The sequence below is a fragment of the Populus trichocarpa genome, chromosome 12, assembly GCF_000002775.5.
Source record: "Populus trichocarpa isolate Nisqually-1 chromosome 12, P.trichocarpa_v4.1, whole genome shotgun sequence".
Lineage (NCBI taxonomy): Eukaryota > Viridiplantae > Streptophyta > Magnoliopsida > Malpighiales > Salicaceae > Populus > Populus trichocarpa.
Genome location: NC_037296.2, coordinates 11,481,509 through 11,502,820, shown reverse-complemented (window position 1 = coordinate 11,502,820; position 21,312 = coordinate 11,481,509). Strand labels below are relative to the sequence as shown.

Here is a 21,312-nt window from a genome sequence, read left to right as displayed (position 1 = left end):
TGTTTTCTAAAATATTTTTTATTCAAAAATACATTAATTTTCATGATTTAGAAACATACACATGGGCTAGACGCACTGAGCTTCCACGCCTGAGCGCTGAGCCTTGGCGCAGCGAAGCCCATGTTTATTTGTTTGATCTTATTAATTTTTATTTCTATTTTTTTTATTCTCTAAAATTAATTCTTATTTTCAAATCTTGTAAATAATATATTTTTTTAAAATATATTTTATATAAAAATAATAAAAATTGAATAAAAAAATACTTTTTTAATCGTTATATAATTAAAACTAAAACAGCTAATATTATTTCAAATCACTGAAAATCTTTACTTTCATTGAACTATTATTGATTCCATCAACAATAATCATAAAATTATTACCACAACCCTTACCTAAATTTTGTTATCAAACTTTTTAAAAAAATTCTTTTCTTATTTCAAAACCTAAATTTTGTTATCACGGTAAAATTATGGTATAATTATCGTGAATTCTTTTCTAATAAGCCCCTTTTTTTTTCATTTCCACATTAATCCATGCTCGTGTTGATCCACGTCTCTACAAGACAAATACTTTCTCCATCCTTAAAGTTGCTCGATCACTTTATCTTTTTTGCTATAGGTTGATTTTCACATGAAAATTGAGATTGCAGAACGAATTAATTGGAGTATTGAGGAGGTAGATCATACTGACTAATCAACACCAATTGCGATGGTGGGCAAGGAAATAAAGCAAAAATCACAAGTCAATATTGTTTACAAGAATATCGGTTCAAGCAGACAAATATCATGGAAATGGGCAAAAGGCTATTATCCTGATACATATCAGGTCATATGCACGCATTTCATAACCATATCAACAGAGGGCATTCTCTAAATATGAACACGATTCAATTCACCATGATCAAACATGAATTTCACATAAATCTCAGTCTATCTTGTCCATCAGAAATACTAACAGTTACTGTATATACTTGAAAAACCCAATTTCCAAACCTACAAGAAACGATCAACAACTTCGTGAGGGTGATAAAGTCTTGAACTTTGATAGGCCAAACTGAACAACATCCATCCACTGTACATTTTCAACACTTTCTTTCTCACTTGTCAACATGATGATAAATCAATCAATCAAATACTGAAAACCCAGAAAGTTCAAGTTCAGTACCTAATGTGAGAAATGAAATCCCAGAAACTGAAACTTTCAACTTCCACAACATAAAATATCAAAACCCCTGTATGTGAAACTTTCAACTTCCACGATAATCACAAGTGAGCATGCTAGCAAGATAGCAACAGAAACAGACAGGCATAGACTACACTGACTGGATGTTGAATCTTCAAGAATTAATCTCAGAAACCTTGTCTCTCTCTCACCAAGCTCACACCATAGTCGACCTTTCTTATCCATAGCAATCTCTCTTTATGAAGCCCAAACAGTTCTAAAAATATTTACCCAGAGACAAGAGTAAATGAGCAAACGTTTGTCGCCGTCGTGTTAAACTCCGCTAGCACCACAGATCCAGATGACCTCTCGTACATAAAGAGTGTTAAAAGAAAGGTAAATAGTAGAAATGTTTTCCTCTATGTTTTTTTGAGGATCATTTTATTTATAGATGTTTTCGGATAAGGCCAACTCTGTTACAAGATACATTTGAAAGTATATAAATTTACAGAGACTTTGTTATTTCCTGGGGTTGCTTCCTTGAACATGATCTTCTTCTTCTCGCTTGTTTTGAACTTTAGCTTTATCCGTTTGTTGAGATTCGGTTGTACCATTATCTTGAGCTTTATCTGGTGGTTAAGGTTTATCCGTTTGTTGAGATTCAGTTGTGCAATTAGCACAACATCGCCATAGTTGAACTGTTGATTGCTAGGAAAATTGAAGCCAAGAACAAAAGACAGCCCAAATGCCATGTATAATTTTTTCTTTTCTCGCGACCTTTTCCCTCTTGCGCCTTCTTCAAAAGCCAATTGAGGAGCACTACAGCACTCGCTATACTGTTCATTTTGCTAGAATAGCTAGCTAAGCAGAGCAAAAATGCTCTGCAATTTTTCACGAGGGGGTTTGTGCATTAATAGCCGATTAAACTTGAGCATGTATATTTGAAACCATGCAATTTACTGTTGCAACGTGCAATATTATTTATGTTATTCTTGTAAGCCACTGTTCAAGTTATCAGCTGCATTCTCTATGTTATTTTATCTAATTTTGTAGTAATATACAAACTATATAAAGAGAGGAAGGTGTGGTCTTCAACATCTAATTGAATTTTCTTACAGGCTCTGATTATTTTCTTAAAAGGTTTCTGAGCTTTACAGAATTTATGAGATGCTTTGCCAGTATCGGTTCAAATGATTGGTGCAGCATTGCATTAATCAATTGCTGGGTGCCTGTGGAAATAATTTTTAGACAAGTTTCATGTCATTGGAGATTTGGCTTTCAATGTCTGATAATTATTCTTTTCAGTTTTAAAGATATAACTTCATAAATTGTGTCAAGATCCTGCAAACATACACTATTTCGAAGCAGTTTAGGGACCTTCCTTTGTTACTTCTATCATGAAGACTGTAGTATTTGGTACTTTAAGTAGTTTCCTATCAGCCCATCAAGGGGGGGAAAAGGAAGGTTGTTTCTGTTTGTTGATGACATTGAATGCATTTATCCTCATTATGCTTAAGGAACATCATCAGGAAGCCATAGCTAGCTAGTATGAGTTATTTGCAACAGCAAACATGTCCAATATACTATTTGTCGATTGTCTTGTTTACAATCTTAGAATTTGAAGCCAAGAGAGCTGAACTACCGAGAACCTTATAGCGGCCTGCTGTGGTGCAGGCTTGTAGCTATTTGATTTGTCTTTTATCTGTAGACCTTTACCTATCGACTATTCTGCAAGTGCTTGATGCCTAAATGTCGATTTTGAGACTAAAATAAAGTGTGCTTGACTGGTTTTTTTGCCCTGGTACAAGGACCCGTATATTTTTTTCTGCTGCAGTTGCATTTTCAGGAGCATCTTTTGACCACTCAATATTGCTGTCTTGCATTTTATTTTTTTTAACAAATCCAATTATTTCCATGGCTCAGGTTTTATGAGACTTCATAGCACTTTCAAGCTGATGCACCTAGATCTGCCTTTGGTTCAGGTTTTGCTGGAAGGACTCCCTCCAAATGCACTTAACGAAGATATAGAGCGCTTCCTGTCTGGCTGTGAATTTGTTCCATCCTCAATCAGGAAGTTTGTAAAGTTACTGTAGTAGTTTGCTTTCAAGTTAAACTGTTATAGAATTGCTAGAATTTCTTAAGGTCGTTGCTTGAAATATTATTGCAGGTATCCAGATCCCGTTATGTCTGCAGGAAGAAAGAATCCCACCACTTTTGAAGAAAAAACAGATCCCACTACTTCTAAAGGAAAACAAGATGCCACTACTTCCTGAAGAAAAAAGAGATCCCATTGGAATGGCTACCGTGCTCTTTTCTACACGGACTGAGGCGATGAATGCCTTAATTAAAAAGAATTGAGGCTTCTGTCTCAATAATCAAATCTCAGTGCGGGTTCTCCATTAAAGGATTCTTGCCTGAAACACAGCATAATTTATTAAGAACATAGTGGAGGTCATGTTTTTATGGAAGCATTGAATATTTTTGACGTTTCAATTATCATGAAGGAATACAAGCTGGCAGCCAGTGGCGGAGCCACACAGGGGCAAGAGGGGGCAATTGCCACCCCCCCCCCCCCCCCCTCCAAAATCAGATCCAAAAAGGAAATTCCTTTCTCTTTTTCATTTTTAATATAGGGTTTTGGGCTAAGAATTCTATGCATGGTCTGAGATATATATAGGTAGGCAGCTGATGGGTTTGAGAAAAGAGTTAGCTTGCCTTGCAGTTATATTTTTTATATTTGTGCTGTTAGAGACTTCATCTATAGGTGAACCAGATATCAAAGCTCTAAAAATACTATATGTTAATTGATATGAATTTTAATAAATTAATAAGTATTTTGTTATGAATTTTATATGAAAAATAATGATAATGAATTTATTAATAATTAAAAATGAAGTACAGGACAACTAAAAAAATTTGGAACATAATAAATAAATAAATAAAACGTTTAATATTTATGTTTAATCCACTTGTACAAAACAACAAGTGAGCAAGAACATCATCAATTTATAACAATCCTTTTAAGCTATGATTTTAAATGTTATGTACCATATGTCAGTATATAATTGTTGTTAAGAACTTTCCTAATCCTTGAAAGATTTAGACATAGATAAATGAAAGTTTGTTGTATATATTGAGAAATATATTTTTAATAAAATTAAAAATAAAATCATTATGAAGCAGTTTTAAAATATAAAATCTCAAAGAAAATAATTATAACATAAGTTCTTTTATTTTAAAAGTATTTTTAAATTAATTTTGCTTGACTTGAGTTGGTACATATATTTCAAATTAATTTCTATATATAATATATGTATGTATAACATATAATATTAAATATTTATTAATAAATTATCTTCTCATTTAAAATATTCTAGCTCCACCACTGCTGCCGGCTATTGTAATTTCTCTTTTTTCTCCCAGGACTTTTAGATGGGAATTGGTATGGAATAACACTATCTGGTGGCTCTTTAGAGCACAAAATCGGATGTTCTTTCTCCAATCCTGCAAGAAAACTTTTCTTTATCCTTTTGTTTTGCAAACCCTATATACCATCCATGAAAAACTTTTTTGCTTCATAGTTTCTCTTTTCTACAGGCATTTGATAAAATCATCTCCCAAAATTTTGTCAGCGGCAAACAAATAAAACTAATACTTCATATTTCCCAAATTGAACAGAGAGCTGGCTCAGCTATACTTTTTATTATTATTATTATTATTATTATTAACGTGGGTGTCCAGGTCAGTTTGCATACATCTCGACTAATCTCACGGACCCTGAAGTTAATGACCATGCAAGCCCCCAGTATCCCTGAGGTTTGTGAGACTCAAACTGATGACTTCTAGAGAACAAATCTAGAACCTGATAAATTAAATTACACCCCTCAGAAGTGGCTCATAGCTATACTTTTTCTTGTTGGAAGTGCTCAAATTAGACACCATATGATTCGCTATGCTATATTGGAATTGAAGGGTGAGTCCTAGGAGATGATTTCAAAATTCTAAAAAAAATCTACTTTAATCCTCAAACTTTTTATATTATACCTATTCGATCCCTTAATATTTTTTCAATTTAATTTTGGTATGAAAAATTATTCTTTTAGTTTTTCTCCTTGTTTAAGAGAGGAGAGAGAAAGATCACTAAAGAGAGATCAATAAATTTCTACTAGAGGAAGAGAAATATTTCATTGCCAATGACTTTAGTTACCAAAACGATCGATATTTATGTTAAATGATTTCATTTGATGAGAGGAGAAGTTCAATTTAGGTATTTTTTTTTTACCTTAAAAGTGCTTAAAAAATATATCTGAGCTCGGAAAAATTTTTGATTTCGGGTTTTAGGATAATTTTCTAGATTGTTTTAGGCTATTAATGGATTTATGAAGGTGTCTGAGGTATTTTCTATTTGTTTTGAATAAAAAATGATTTGAAAAATAGATTTTTAGATAAAAACACATTCAGTCTTGATTTTCCAACTATTATGGTAACTGAAATTTGAGCAAAGTCGGGCAACATGTCAACTAACTTCTTTTTTCAAAAAACATGGAGCATATTACATTTTAAAAACATAGGCTAGTGCGCGGGCCCTCCTAAATAGGCCAAGCCCAACAACATCCTAGCCTCTTTCTTGTTCTTTTTTTCTTTTGTGGTAATTTTGGCTTAAAAAAATAATCATGTTTTTTTTATATGTATTTTTTAATTTATATATAAAATAATATCCCTATGATTTTTTTATTTTTTAAAAGTAATTTTTTTTTATTTTTTTTGTATATATTTAATTTTTGAATAAATCTTTCTAATTCATATATATATTTTTCTTGTTTTATATAATTGAAATTTCTTTTTAAAAATAAAAAATATTTATTTTATGATAGCATTTATAATAAGTGCAACTTTGCGAGATATTTAATTTCCTTTTTAATTTTATGTATGTGTCTATTTCTACTATCATTTGATTAGATAAAAAAATAATGTTAATAAACAGAATTATTGAATATAATCATGTAAATAGACTATATTGCGAGATTAAATATCTTAATCTATATTCGCCTCTCGATTTTTTTATATATGTATTTAGTTATCATTAATGATTTTTTTTGTTGACACAAATAATTCTTAATTTATTTAATTAGAAGCATGCATAAATATTTTAATTTATACTTGATATTTTTTATATAAAAAATGTTGAAAAGGCCTATATTTTATTTTAAAAAAAATGTTTGACGTGCAATTGAAAAAAAAATCTGATCCACAACAGAATGCGAGTCAGATAACTAGTTTTTCTCAATACCTCGAGCTTTTATTGCTGTCTAAAATAATTCTGGTAATGAATAAACAAAAATGTTTTTTTTTTAAAAAGAATTTGGAAATGATATTATGTTATCCAACCATCAAATGAACGGTTACGATCAAGTCTTTTGACCTGCGTATTTGTAACGCTTCGAATTATTGTCATGGTCAACAAAAGCTATCTCAACTCAACCACGGTTAAATCCTAACTGTAGCCAACAAACCGAACCGTGGAATCAACAAACACATGTCAGACTCAAATCCACGGATAAAATCAACCCACGTTGTCGGTCAGTTCTCCTCCTACCTTCATCCCACGTTATTTATTATTCACATTAAAACAAGGGTTAGCTAGAATTCTCTCTGCACCAAAAATCGTGAAAATTTCTCTGGATTTCTCTTCGATCATGGAGTTGGAACACGTGACCGTCTTTCCCATAACGCACCTGGATCGACCAAGGAAGAGAGCGCGTTTTGCCTGGGACGTGCCTCAGGTATCATCAGCGTTTGACTGTTTCAATTTGCTCTTAATTTGATAGATCTGATGTATTTTAATAGTTTTTGAATAGATCAGATCTTGAATTTAGTCTCGGTTCGTTTTCTTTTTTAAAGATTTGGATCTTTGACTTTTGATTTTTGATCTGTTTCGATTTGTTTTTATTTGCTTACGATTGTAGTTTTGCAGATCTTTGTTACAATTGATTATTTTTGTATATGGCTTATAATTATTTATTATAATGTATTTAATTGTTAATAATTTTGTTTTTAGTATAATGAGAATTTCTGTAATTTTTTTAATAGAAATTCAGAGAAATTTGTGTTTATTTATAACTAATTAGTCAGATTAGAAATGGGTTTAAGAGTTATGGATAATCAATTTTATAAGATTTGTTTTTCAATCCAGATTTCTGTTCAATTATGCAAGAAATATGATATGATATGATATGCATTTTGTTTTTATATTTTGTTACACTCACAAATGAGTTTTTGGCAAATAGTGAAAGGGGATGCCGAGGGTGTATGAAGGTATCAGGTGAAAACTTTTGATTTTAATATATTGAGTGGTACATAAATGGATGGCTGTGTGTAGGCCCAGGTAGGAATATTTTGTGGACAAGAGGTTGGAAATGTAGCAAGCTATGCATCTTCAGGAGCAATCTCAGACCATACTAGTTCTCTGTTTGTAAAAGGAGTGGCTCGAAATGGTTCTCCCCCATGGAGGGAAGATGACAAGGATGGTCATTACATGTTTGCGCTTGGAGATAATTTAACTTCCCGCTGTAATTACACTTTACCACCCATACCTTATAAACAATGAATATGCTTATATATGAAGTCCTCAAGTTGCAAACCTTTTTGCTACTGGTGGGACTTTGAGGACCATTTTTCCACCAATTATGGATATAATAGCATTAGTCTATTAGTTAATTTGACTTTGATTACTTTGTTGTATTGAAGTCCTATCAAGGAATAGGCTCTTCTGATATAGTGAGAACTTTACATGATCTCAAGTTGTCTCATTCCATAGTTGCTAGCTAGTACTCTTGTCTTTGGAGATATTAGAAGTAATTCTACTGAGATTTTATCTTGACAGGTTACTTGTGATAGTCTCTAACCAAGTTTTGTTTTTGTTCTCTCTTGCTTCTACTGTTGCAGACAAGATACACAGCAAAATGGGAGAAGGTATGCCCTGTCACCGATTTGCATTCCTTGTTGTAGTTTTCCTTCATCAGACATTGTGGCTTTATACTATCTGTTCCTTGTATAGGCACCTTCGGTCAGGTTTTGGAATGCTGGGATAGAGAAAGAAAGGAAATGGTCGCCATCAAAATTGTACGTGGCATCAAGAAATATAGGGAAGCAGCTATGATAGAGATTGAAGTGCTGCAAAATCTTGGTAAACATGATAAAGGGAGCAACCGGTGAGTTTACCTGATCTGTCCTAACCTGCTCTATTGCCATTGCTGGCCATATGACCTGCTTTCTTATGCTTCTGTGTCAATGGTTAAATGGGTTTATTCCTTGCAGTTGTGTGCAAATACGGAACTGGTTTGACTATCGTAACCATATTTGTATTGTAAGTATATATGATTAGTTTGTGATGGATTAATTTCCCCAATTCACAAATAACTTGGGGGTTAAAACTTGTGGGTGAATGTAAATGGTTTTAACAGGTATTTGAGAAGCTTGGACCAAGCTTATACGATTTTCTTCGCAAAAACAATTATCGCTCATTTCCCATTGATCTTGTCCGTGAGATTGGCAGACAACTGTTGGAATGTGTAGCATGTGTGTAGTAATTACTTTAGCTAGTTTCTTTTTATGCATTGTTTTTCTTTTTTCTTTCCTTTCTTTTTTCTGTCTTTTTATAATATTAATGTTTAGTTCTTAACTATGATGGAGATACATACTAATGTATTTCTGACTTAGGCAAATTTTTGGCTGTCAATTGTCTCTCTTTAGAGTAGCTTGTTGCATTGTTAGGTTAAATTGAGTAAGGGTTTTCTTATGATTCATTTACTTATGTTGGTTCTGCACTTCAAAACTTGCAGTTATGCATGACCTGCGTATGATACATACTGATTTGAAGCCTGAGAACATACTCCTAGTTTCTTCTGACTATGTAAAAGTTCCTGATTACAAGGTAATGCTTAGCTTCTTTACTTGTTATTTTATGTTTTGCTCTTGCTGTGTTTTGTAGTTTCCATGTGGCATTTGCTTTGTCCTTCTCCAATTCTTTCTGGATGACTTGACTTATTAAGGTCATTTACATATGTTGCTTTGCACAGAACTCATCTCGTTCACCAAAGGACATTTCCTACTATAAAAGAGTCCCAAAATCAAGTGCCATTAAGGTAATTGATTTTGGTAGCACAACTTATGAGCGACAAGATCAGAATTACATTGTATCAACACGGCATTATCGTGCACCAGAAGTTATTCTTGGTAATTCTTGGTCTTATTTTCTCTGTTTTTTCCTTTCCTTTACCTTTCCTTGTTTTGAAATTACAACTTCCAATTATTATTATTGCAGGACTTGGATGGAGTTATCCTTGTGATATATGGAGTGCTGGTTGCATCTTAGTGGAGTTATGCACTGTATGTTTCTGTACCTGTACTTAGCTTTTCTTGTTTTCTACTGTGCACTGCAATGGCTAAATGCAAATGATTTGTTACAACTTTGCATATGTTGAACAGGGTGAGGCTTTATTCCAAACACATGAAAATTTGGAACATCTTGCAATGATGGAACGTGTGCTTGGTCCTATGCCACAGCATATACTGAAGAGAGTGGAGTAAGTTATATGTATATCTATACATTGATATATGATCACATGTCATCACTTAAGCTTTCAGCTCTTAACCTTTTCTTCTGCTTTCATAGTCGACATGCAGGGAAGTATGTCAGAAGGGGTAGGCTGGACTGGCCAGAGGGAGCTGCTTCAAGAGAAAGCATGAAAGCTGTTTTGAAGCTACCCCGACTTCAGGTTATTTTTTCCCCACTTATTTTGCGTAATTGCTGAGAATGTTGTTCTTTAATTTGTTCTATTCTTACCATCTCTTTCCTGCATTTTTTCACAGAATCTAGTAATGCAACATGTGGACCAGTCTGCTGGAGATCTTATACATCTCCTGCAAGGACTGCTTAGATATGATCCCTTGGACAGGTTAACAGCTCGAGAAGCTCTGAGACATCCCTTCTTAGCAAAAGTTCAGCATAGGAGGTGAGGAATAGAATGGTCATGCCAAGAGATGAGGGCCTGTGATTGTGTGTGCTGTATTGTTGCTTTATTGGGGCTGTGGCCACGAATCCAGCTGGCAATGGTGAAGTTCTTACGTTAAGAATCTGCGTTGCCTATTTTACCCCAACCATTGGAGAGATTGGCATCTGTAAATATCTGTGGCATAAATTTCAGGCACCTCTGCATAAATGTCAGGAACCGCTGCTGGGCGTCTTGCGTAATGCGCTGCTTGCTGGGTTTGAATGTATTGTTAGAAGTTGCTAACCCAATCCCAAGAGTGTACAGTAGGGAAATCTTGTTGAGAATTATAAATAGAATGTTGATTTGGAAGCAGTCCGTCCAATTCTTTTTACCTTTTTTTTTCTTGATTAAACAAGTTCCATTCGTTTTATTTTCCTTTTTAATGGTTGCCTTTAATACAGTTTTATTCTGTCAATTCTGAATGATCATTTTCACAAGTTAGAAAAGGCATTGTTCATTATCAGGAAATTGTTTCCTTTTTATATTTCAATCATGAATCAGGATATTAGAAATCAACAATCTGGTGAGTATTATAGATTTATTTTGTCCAACAACCGGTGACTAATGCAATTAGGTACAAAAACGTATGCTAGATGGTTGTTGCAATTTAAAAGATCACAAATTATATCAGGATTAAGTTTGTAAATTATATTTGTTGATTTTTTTTAATATAAATTTTTTTTAATATGGAGCTGATTAAGAATTTAATTTTGTAATTTTTTTTCTTTTAAATATTGTTGATTGCTACAGTGTTTTTCCACATGGTTTTTTTTTATAATTTTTTCCGAAATTATCTTTTTTTATTTTATTTTTTAATATTGAGCAGGTTAAAAATTACAGTTACAATATGTGAGGAAATCACTGTAACTTTCTTCGAAGATTACTACAATGTTTTTTCTCACATGGTTTTTTTCTGTTTTTGTTATGTTTTTTTTTTCTAAAATTATCTGTTTTTTATTTTTTTAATATTAAGCTGGTTAAGAATTGCAATTACAAGTAAATACAAGTTTTTCTCACAAAACACTATGGATTGATACAGTTTTTCCTCACATGGTTTTTTTCCAGTTTCTTTTGTGTTTTTTTTTTTTGTAATATTTTTTTCCAAAATTATCTTCGTCGATTTTATTTTTTTAAATATTGAGTTGGTTAAAATTTAACTTTGTAATAAAGCTTAATCATGTGGGGAAAACATTGTAGCTTTGTTCATAGAACATTGTGGATTGCTACAGTGTCTCTCCGCATAGTTTTTTTTTGTTATAATTTTTTTCAAATTATCTTTTTCAATTTTATTTTTTTAATATTGAGTTGTTTGTGAATTACAATTATAAGTCATTACAAATAAGGCTAAATCATGTGGGGAAACACTATAGCTTTCATCACAAAACACTGTGAATTGCTACAGTGTTTCCAACATGATTTTTTTTTTTTGTGTTTGTTTTGTTATTTTTTTTTTCTGAAATTGTCTCTGTTTTTTTTTTTATAATATTGAGCTGATTAAGAATTTAGCTTTGTAATTTTTTTTTCTTTAAAACACTGTGAATTGTTACAGTGTTTTTCCATGTGATTTTTTTATGATTTTTTTCAAAATTATCTTTGTCGATTTTTTTTTTAATATTGAGTTGGTTAAGAATTATAATTACAATAAAGCTAAATCATATGAGGAAAGCGTTGTAGTTTTTCTCACAAAACACTGTGGATTGCTACAATATTTCTCTAAATGGTTTTTTATTTTATTTTATTGGGAAAAGTGCTATAGTTTTCCTCACAAAACATTGTCAATTGTTGCAACGTTTTTTCTCATGGGTTTTTTTTCCTTCCAAAATTATCTTTGTTGGTTTTTTTTTTTTAATATTAAGTTGGTAGAGAATTTAACTTTGTAATTTTTTTTGTTTTTTATTAATTGAAAAGCTAAATCATGTGGCGAAAGCACTGTATTTTTCCTCACAAAACACTGTAGATTGCTACAAATCATTTTGTTCAGTCTCTAAGTTTTTGATCACCAACACAACTTTTTTTCCGTCATGAAATATTTGCTCCATCATACCTTTAATTTCTATTACTTATCTAGCGTTGGTTTACAATTATAACACTATCAAGTATATTTGTTTTATAAACTCGTAGCAGCGCGCGAGCATGTCATCTCGTTAGTTTTATAATGAAATTATATAAATAGTTTATCTAGTTGGGAAAACCTATTAATTAGTGATGTTTTATTAATTTCTAGGGTTTTCTTTTAAGAAAGTCGGACACAGATCTTTAAGGGCTTACCTTGAAGAAAAAGTCAAATATAAAATGAAGGAAGAAAATGAAATTTTTGATAAACAAAAAATGATAGTATATATATATATATATATATATTCATATAGTATTTCTTTCATACTCATTAATTTTTTTTAAAAAAAATGGACATAAAAAGTAATTAATAGGATATCTCTAATTACTTTATGAATGCTATAAAATATCTTCATTTAGTATCACTTTTTTTTTTATCAATATTTACAACTTTTCTTTCACATTTTATAGCTTTATTGTATTTTTATTTTATTTTCTATTCTTCTAGTGTTTGTTATTTTTGGCATTATACTAAATTTGTTAGGATCAAGTTTAAAATTCCATATCTATTTATTTTGCGAGGCTACTATATATGTATACCTGCTCAAAATTAAGTTCTAATTATTGTTTCCCTCCTATGAAAGAAATAATGTTGAGCAAATAGCATATTCATCAAGGAATCAATGATCATTTGACAAGTTCATGATCAATCTCTAAGACTTTTTTTATGTGTCACTACCCGATATTAAAATAGCCTTAAAAAAAGAGAAAATAACATATATCTAACATCTTTGGTTTTTTTTTTTTGAAAAAAATTCTAGTTTAAAGAGTCTTTACCAAGTATTATAGTCAGAAAGAATCTTGACTAGTCTACAAAGATTACATAGTACCAGATTAATTACAAAAAAAAAAAAAAATTATCATCCTTAAAGCATAATACTTAGTACATTGATTCAAGTTGTACCGCTAATGTTTCTAATACAATATAGGAATTCAGTCCAAATCACAAGCAGACTGGTATTTAAATATCAGGAGTTGACTAAAAAAATTTCAGAATTATTTTTAGATATTCACCAATCTTAAATGTATTTTTCACCATAATATATGAATTGTGAATAACTCTTTTGCCTTATAGGATAAGTGAACCTTATTAGGGCATTTACATGGTCCCTTTTCCATAAGAATTTATCTGGGCATGCAAGCCCATAATAAATTTAAAATATCAGATATATTCGTAAGAGTATATACTTAACATGAGCCATATACTGACCATCAGTTAAAAACTCATCAAAAACTTTAAACCATATGAAGACCATACAATGCAACTTACCTCAGGTAAATTTCATTACAGGTGTTAATACCTTCCCTAACCACAAACCAGTCCCTTACCCTAGAATTTCTTAGAAGACCAGTACACTCGGGTCTCCTAGTGACTCTGAACCAAACAAGCAGGTAAAAAATCCTTGACCCTCGACTCCGCTTGCCTACGTGCGACAATATCTATAAAAAAAATGGATGTAATTAAAAAAATTTTACCATCCGCTTTACATGCAAAATGAATGGAATGAAGCCACCGATGTGCGTGGTGACGAAACCATGAACACACCAATTTCGATTCTCCGCACTGGAGTGTGATCATTGCACGAAATGTTTGGACATCACGTATTGAATATATGCCGCTCACCCAACCTCTAAGACGTACGGCGGTCTGAAATCCTTCCACACCACTACGGCCTTTCAGCCTGGAAGCTCTCTTTCTTTCACATATTTTTAGCTTTTTTTGTGCCACGTACAAAAAATCATGCAACCTATATGGTATAAATGAATTATCTGTTAGTAAATGAAAAATAAAATTGAATAAAAGGATTAAGAAATTTTATCTTGATTCCAATCTTACCTAGTTGCAGCGTGATTCTCCCAAACACTCATTGCAATAACATTATCAGCTTTATCCCATTCAAATTTTTCCTTGCAGCTAGAATTTGTTAAAGAAATTTTTTTTTTAATATCAATAAACTAACCGAATTAACATAATAATAAAATATTTAAGTTAATATTAACCTCAAACCTTCTGAATCGTGCATTAATTATAGGTTTTCATTTACAATAATAAAATTTTCATTGATGATTTCATCATTGATGTTATGATTATGAGAACCACAATGTTTGAAAACTTGAAATGATATTTGTTAATTAAAATTAATTTTTAAAAAATTATTAATATGTCACTGCGAAGGAAAAACAAATTTATATTGAAAGATTGTTTTTTTAAAAAGCCTGGTATTCCAGGATAAATAAATCTTGTTATAAAAAAATCTTCTTTAACGTGGCGACATTACACTCGACGAGCGCAAAAAGCATGGTAGCTTGTGTCTGAGATACCCTGTTGCTAGCTAGTCCTCCTGCAGAACAGACAAATTAGCTAGGTAATTAAGATACGATCTTCATCATATTTTATTTGAAGGGCCCATTTTTTTATAAAAAAAATAAATTATTTCGTTGACTTTTGAATGCTAAGTACCAGATCACTGCGTACCAAACTAAAATCATCATCGTGAATCATGTACCTTAAGATCTATTTCATATATCAGAGTCCAGCTGTACATGCCTCTGTTTTGAATTTGTTAATGTTGATGGTGGCAAGTTAGAAGTGGCTTTATGATATTAGGTCCAGTATCAGTTGATTTATCAAGCTGGAAATGATATTTTGTAATCAGATTAGTGCATCTCTGGTCAAGCAATTGGGAATTTGTTAAATTTCTAGATCATGCATGCTGCCTGAAGTCTACTATTTTAATGTCTAGTTGGATTCCTCTAATGTGAACTGTAAAATACATGTTACTGTTACCATCTTCATATCAATTTTTAGTCCATAGGAGAAACGTGTAAACATCTCAAGAGGCAGGCAGTTCTATTTTCTGATCAATCATGTATGAAAAGCTGCTGTGTTGTTAGTTTTATAGGAAGAAAGAATGGATCCTTCGATTTTTTTGCACCAGTATTGGCTAGAATTGGATAGAACAATCTTGTTCAGTGTCCTGGTTCTTCCATTTCTGGCTTTCTGCACTATTTATTTCATCAAGTCCATTCAAACAGACAAGCTCAACTTACCTCCATCCCCATTGAAGCTGCCACTGATAGGAAATCTTCACCAGGTAGGCAGGCTCCCCCATAGGTCACTCCGTACCCTGTCTGAGAAGTATGGATCTTTAATGCTCTTACACCTTGGCAGTTCTCCTGCTCTCATTGTTTCCTCAGCAGAGACAGCCAAAGAGATCTTGAAGACACATGACAAAGCTTTCTTGGATAAACCTCAAACAAGGGCTGGAGATGCTCTCTTTTATGGAAGCAGTGACATAGCATTTTGTTCTTATGGTAACTATTGGAGACAAGCGAAAAAAGTATGTGTCCTTGAACTCCTGAGCCAAAGAAGGGTGCAGGCATTTCAATTCGCCAGGGAAGAAGAAGTGGGGAAAATGGTTGAGAAAATACAGATTTCATGCCTCAGTAAAGTTGCCATTGATCTTGGTGCGGCGTTTTTAACCATCTCTAATGACATACTATCTAGATCTGCTTTTGGAAGAACATATGAAGAAGTAGATGGTCAGCAGCTGGGAGAATTGTGGAGGACGGCTATGGACCTGATTGGAGAGTTCTGCTTTAAAGACTTCTTTCCCTTGTTGGGTTGGATGGATGTTATTACTGGTTTAGTTTCTAAACTGAAGAGGACTTCCAAAGCACTTGATGCTTTTCTCGATCAAGTGATTGAAGAACATTTGGTTTCCAGGACTGAAGATGACATATCTGATAAGAAAGACTTGGTAGATATTCTACTTCGTATTCAGAAGAATGGAATGACCGACATTGATCTCAGTCGAGACAACCTCAAAGCAATCCTCATGGTCTCTCCCTCTCTCCTCTCTGTGTGTGTTTTTCTGTGATTGCTCACTTTCTGCTGAAACTTGATTCTTTTTTAAATACAGGATATGTTTCTTGGAGCAACAGATACTACTGCAACCACCATGGAATGGGCAATGGCAGAACTAGTGAATAATCCAAGTGCAATGAAGAAAGTCCAAGAAGAAGTAAGAGGTGTTGTCGGAGAAAAATCCAAGGTCGAAGAAATTGATATCGATCAAATGGACTTCTTAAAGTGTATTGTGAAAGAGACTCTGAGGTTACATCCGCCTCTCTTTATTGGCCGGAGAACATCTGCAAGTCTTGAATTGGAAGGCTATCACATCCCTGCCAATTTGAAAGTGCTGATCAATGCGTGGGCGATTCAACGTGACCCCAAATTGTGGGATAGTCCTGAAGAGTTTATCCCAGAGAGATTTGCAAATAAATCAGTTGATTTTAAAGGCCAAAACCACCAATTCATTCCTTTTGGTGCTGGCAGAAGGGGTTGCCCTGGAATTGCGTTTGCAGTTGTAGAAGTTGAATATGTTCTAGCTAATATCTTGTATTGGTTTGACTGGGAGTTTCCTGAAGGCATCACCGCAGAGGATTTAGATATGAGTGAGGTGTTTACACCAGTTATTCGTAAGAAATCACCTCTTCGTCTTGTTCCTGTAGCCCACTTTCCAAAAACGATCTGTAACTGATACGAGGTTATGTTCTTATTATCAATCTTTCTTTCCCAATCTATGATGACTGCACAATTTATGAACCATATCGACAACTTGATGTTTTCTCTCCCAAATTTGTAAGAGGATTCTTAATAACCTGGCTGGGAACCAGAAGCCTTGTGAATTTCTCAACATTAGCTTTTAGAACAGGAAGCATTGCTATAAAACTAAGACAAGACTAATTAATCTAGAATAGGATGTTTTTTAATCCTTGCATGTTCCCTTTTTGCAGGTAGGTACATCATTTGCTTCACTGTTCCTTAAGTTTCAGTGTGTTAGTTTCCAACTAAGCGTTAGACGCAACATCATATATTTTAGATCCGGACAGGTTTAAAATCTAGGTTTTGGATTTCAATCGGGTCGTTTAGGTTAATTTTATTCTTTTTAAAATCAAAATGACATCGTTATAATAAAAAAATAAAAATCAACAAGTTGCAATGGAATTTTTGACCGAATCTTGCCGATGTACTTTCTATTAAATAAGATTTCTTGTTATTGAAAGTATGATTTACAAAACATGATTTTACTTATGATATTAAAGATAGGTGATATGAACCATTTAGTAGGTGGTCAGTGGTAAAAGTTTCGGATTAAGAAATTTATTTTCCGTGTGGTTTCAGATTCGAGCTTTGTGGTTGCTAATATGATGACCACTAGAGGTTTACATAATCGTTAATTTATGGGCCCGTGGGATTAGTCGAAATATGCGCAAGTTGATCCGGACACCCACGTTAAAAAAAAAAAAAAAAAACGTGATTTGATACTCAATCCAATAAAGTTCATGCTGATAAGTTGGAATTTTATCATGCTCAACTATGAAAAAAATATTAATTTTAAAGTTTGTGTAAAATAATTACGAAGATATTTTATATAGTGCGTATGAACAACAAAATTTCTTGCATTTGTACTTGTGCGTATAGTCTAAGATATTGTTAAATAGAGTGTAATGGGTTAGTTTGCATCTTGCAAACAAAGGAATAGGGATATATTATTATATGGTGAGACTAAACGCACAAGCAAAAAAAAAAAAAAAAATCATGTTATAAGATCCAAAAAACTCTTTATAATCATTTTATACTAAGTTCAAAATTAATATATATAATTTTTTTTTTTTGCCATGATGAAATCCCAGACTTACCAGCACAAACTATGTTTTACTGAACATTGAAAAATAAGAAAAATTCTAAAAAGCAATTTTTTAGAATAATTTGGACACTATTACAACCTCGGCTAGCACTAGCTAGCTAACCTTATAAGATCCATTCAAATCACAACTGAAGCCGCGGCTCCTGCCACCACAAGAACGATTACGACCTCTACTTTGAGACCGATTGGAGGAGTTATTGCCATAGGTCTACTGCTGATTTTTCTGCAGCCGAGGACAAACACACATGCACTAAATTTTTTTTATTATTATTATCGTGGGTTCGAGCCACCTTGTGCGTATCTTCTACTAATCTAATAGGTCTTGAAATTAAAGACCATTTAAATCTCCAGTGGCTCTAAGATTTGTCGGACTTGAACTAGTAACTTTCAGAAAACAAACTTAAAATCTGATCAGTTAAGCTACACCCCTCAGAATTACACCTGCACTAAACTTTTTTTTTAATTAACATGGGTATCTGGGTCAGCTTGCGCACACCCCGACTAATCTCCTGGGCCCTGAAATTAATGACCATATAGGTCTCCAGTGACCCTGAGACTTGTAAAACTTGAATTGATAATATTTAGAAAGCAAACCTTACACTAAACTTAGCAGTAGTAGAGGTGGTGTGAGAAACAAAATTGGCAGCCTGCTGAACTGATTATTAAAATTTTTGTGGAGACCCGTGAGTTGTATGATTAAATTCATTGTAGAGCTGGCGACACACACTCATCTGATGGGAACTCAAGCCCGTACTTAAAGATCCATTCAAATCACGATTGAAGCCGCGGCTCCGGCCACCACAAGAACGATTACGACCTCTATTTTGAGACCGATTGGAGGAGTTATTGCCATAGGTCTCCTGCTGATTTTTCTGCAGCCGAGGAGAAGCACACTGCACTAAACTCGCCGCACGCTGAAGATAAGATGAAAACCTAGCCTGAGAGTCGACCTCTATCATGTTCCAGGTTATAGGTTGGGTCGAATAAGTGGAATTACCGGAGTTAATCGGGTTTTTTATTATACATGAAGTAAAAATAACATTATTTTGATAAAATGAATAATAACAAAAAAAAATCAATAGGTGTTAACATGATTTTTTTCTTAGCTAATCGCTTGATTTTTTATTCAGCTAAAATGTAAAAGTGGTATTATTTTGATAAAAAAAAAATAATAGAGAAAAAAATTCAATTATGATTTTTTTTTATTGGTCTTTCTTTGTTTGGATTCTTTTTTAGATTATTTTTTTTTTCGATTCATCCATTTACATTTGATTTTTTTTGTTTTTATATTAAATTTGGTACTCATTCTCTTGATTATTGGGTTTTTATCCTTTTCTTGGTTTTTTTTTCTTTCAATTTTATCCCTCAACATTTTATTTAAATTTTTTTTTTCAGATTTAGTTCTCATTTGCTTAATTACTCTTTTTTTTTATCATTTTCTTAATTTGTTTTTATCTTTCAACATTTTATTTTATTTTTTTTATCGAATTTTTTCTCTCATTCTATTTTTCGATTAAGTCCCTTATTATTTTTTTTCATTCGGTTCTAATTATTTTGATTACTACTTGTGTTTCTTTTTAATTTTTTGATAGTTAAGAATATTATTAAAGATTTTTTTCAATTTTCTTTATGGTCATCTTGGTCTCATGATCAAAGATACTAGTTTTGAAAATTAACCCGATTTAACTTTGTTTTTTTTTTTAATTTTTGAATTACATCATTTAACATTAGCTATTAAACCTTAAACTTTCTATTTTTTATATTTTCTCTCTGAAATTATCCCAAATAACAAGTTAATTAAATTAACTCGGATATATTCATATTTTTTCCATTTAAATATTTATTTTATTAAAAATTAACCCGCCTCCCAGGCGAGAGAAGAAATATCTGGTCACTATAAAAGCCTTAGAGGGTGTTTGTTTTCGAGGTGGAGGTGGAGTTTTGTGTGTGGAACCCACCAAAAAAGCTAAAAATAACAATAAAAAATAGCTTTTGTGATTGAATTTTGTGCATAAATAAATTATACCCAACCTCAAACTCAACCACAAAAAGCTAAAACAAACACACCCACCCATCCGTAGTGAATTTAACATACCCCATGGAAGGGGAAGTACACTATGACATCATGAATTGGCTACTTAGCTGTCAGTGCTTACGTAAAAGCATCAGAAATTGTCTTTCAGTAAAGATAGAAATAATAATAAATAAATATTCGGAAAGTGAGACGCTTTAACTCCTCCGGCGAGAGGGACACTGAACGTGGCAAGAAACTCAGGCCCACCTGCCCTCCAGTAGGTGCAGCAACACCAGTTTGAAAGATAAATCCAACAAACACCGCTGGGCCCACCCCTTTCTATTGCTTTCCATTAATGAAAAATATTTATTCATAAAAAAAAAAATACTAAGCAGGATTGAAATATGATTAAAAAAAAAACTCTGTATAATAATACATATAAATTATTAGATCATGATCTTAAATTAAGATCTATTTGTGAGTTCCACTAATCTAATAGTCAATCTTAAAAAAATCTAACGATATTTTATTAATATCTAGAGTATATTGTTAATTAACATTAGCCACTTCATTCTTTATATTATCAAGTTGATTAAAAAACTGCATATTGCTATGTCTATATGTTCATGAGTCCTGAGATATGGCGCGGTCAATGTTGTAAAATATCGGGTTGATATTGGTTTTTTTTCTTGTTTTTAACATTTTTTTTAAATATATTAGTAAAATAACACAATTAGAAAAAGAATTGATAAAATAACATAATTTTTACATGTTGCAATCGAAGAACATGATTTTTATAGCTTATCGCTATTCAGAATAACGATATCTTTTAAAAATATTAAATGTGCGGAGTGAGGAAAGAGAAAATGAAAGAAATAAAGGGAAAAAAAAGACTCTAGAAACACACCAAAGCTTCGATTACGACACACCGATATCATAAAAAAAATCTCAACGAGATAAATCCAACAATACCAAGAAAAGTTACCAAAAGTGACTCGAGTGGGCCACACTTGCCACCAAAAACAAGTAGGTCACCCTCCACCATTAGTGATGTTTTTTTGTGTTGTTGGATTCGTTTTGTTGGAATCTTTTTAATGGTATCAGTGTGTCGTATTCAAAGCTTTAATATATCTCCAAGATCTTTTTTTTTCTCTCTTTTTCCTCTCTCTACCTTTTAATATTTTTTAAAAGATATCGTTATTCTGAATAGTAAAAAGCTATAAAAATTAAGTTTCTTAATAAATACATGTACAAACTA

At 32.5% G+C, this 21,312-nt stretch overlaps 2 protein-coding genes and 1 long non-coding RNA gene across 6 annotated transcripts; all 3 read left to right on the top strand.

Moving 5' to 3' along the window:
• Positions 1-783: 783 nt before the first annotated feature.
• On the top strand, positions 784-4,010 carry LOC112323575 (uncharacterized). Its single transcript, XR_002977011.2, has 2 exons — positions 784-1,557; positions 3,085-4,010. It is a non-coding gene; the product is annotated as an uncharacterized LOC112323575 (long non-coding RNA).
• A 2,710-nt stretch (positions 4,011-6,720) lies between these two features.
• On the top strand, positions 6,721-10,629 carry LOC7458074 (serine/threonine-protein kinase AFC2). Of its 4 annotated transcripts, XM_002318652.4 has the most exons (12): positions 6,721-6,944; positions 7,541-7,730; positions 8,107-8,133; positions 8,219-8,372; positions 8,479-8,527; positions 8,625-8,739; positions 9,003-9,094; positions 9,240-9,396; positions 9,485-9,549; positions 9,649-9,746; positions 9,836-9,938; positions 10,033-10,629. In XM_002318652.4, exons 1-12 carry the CDS (start codon positions 6,858-6,860, stop codon positions 10,177-10,179), a joined length of 1,284 nt encoding a protein of 427 aa, XP_002318688.3. In that variant the 5' UTR covers positions 6,721-6,857; the 3' UTR covers positions 10,180-10,629. The 4 variants fall into 4 exon arrangements, with proteins under 4 accessions (XP_002318688.3, XP_024438195.2, XP_052301819.1 ...); XM_024582427.2 differs by lacking the exon at positions 7,541-7,730 and having other exon boundaries at positions 6,779-6,944; XM_052445859.1 differs by lacking the exons at positions 7,541-7,730; positions 8,479-8,527; positions 8,625-8,739 and having other exon boundaries at positions 6,782-6,944.
• Positions 10,630-14,790: 4,161 nt separating this feature from the next.
• Positions 14,791-16,938, top strand: LOC7458073 (cytochrome P450 71A1). Its single transcript, XM_002318651.4, has 2 exons — positions 14,791-16,168; positions 16,250-16,938. The coding sequence occupies exons 1-2, from the start codon at positions 15,239-15,241 to the stop codon at positions 16,868-16,870; spliced, it is 1,551 nt and encodes a 516-aa protein (XP_002318687.3). The 5' UTR covers positions 14,791-15,238; the 3' UTR covers positions 16,871-16,938.
• Positions 16,939-21,312: the final 4,374 nt, after the last annotated feature.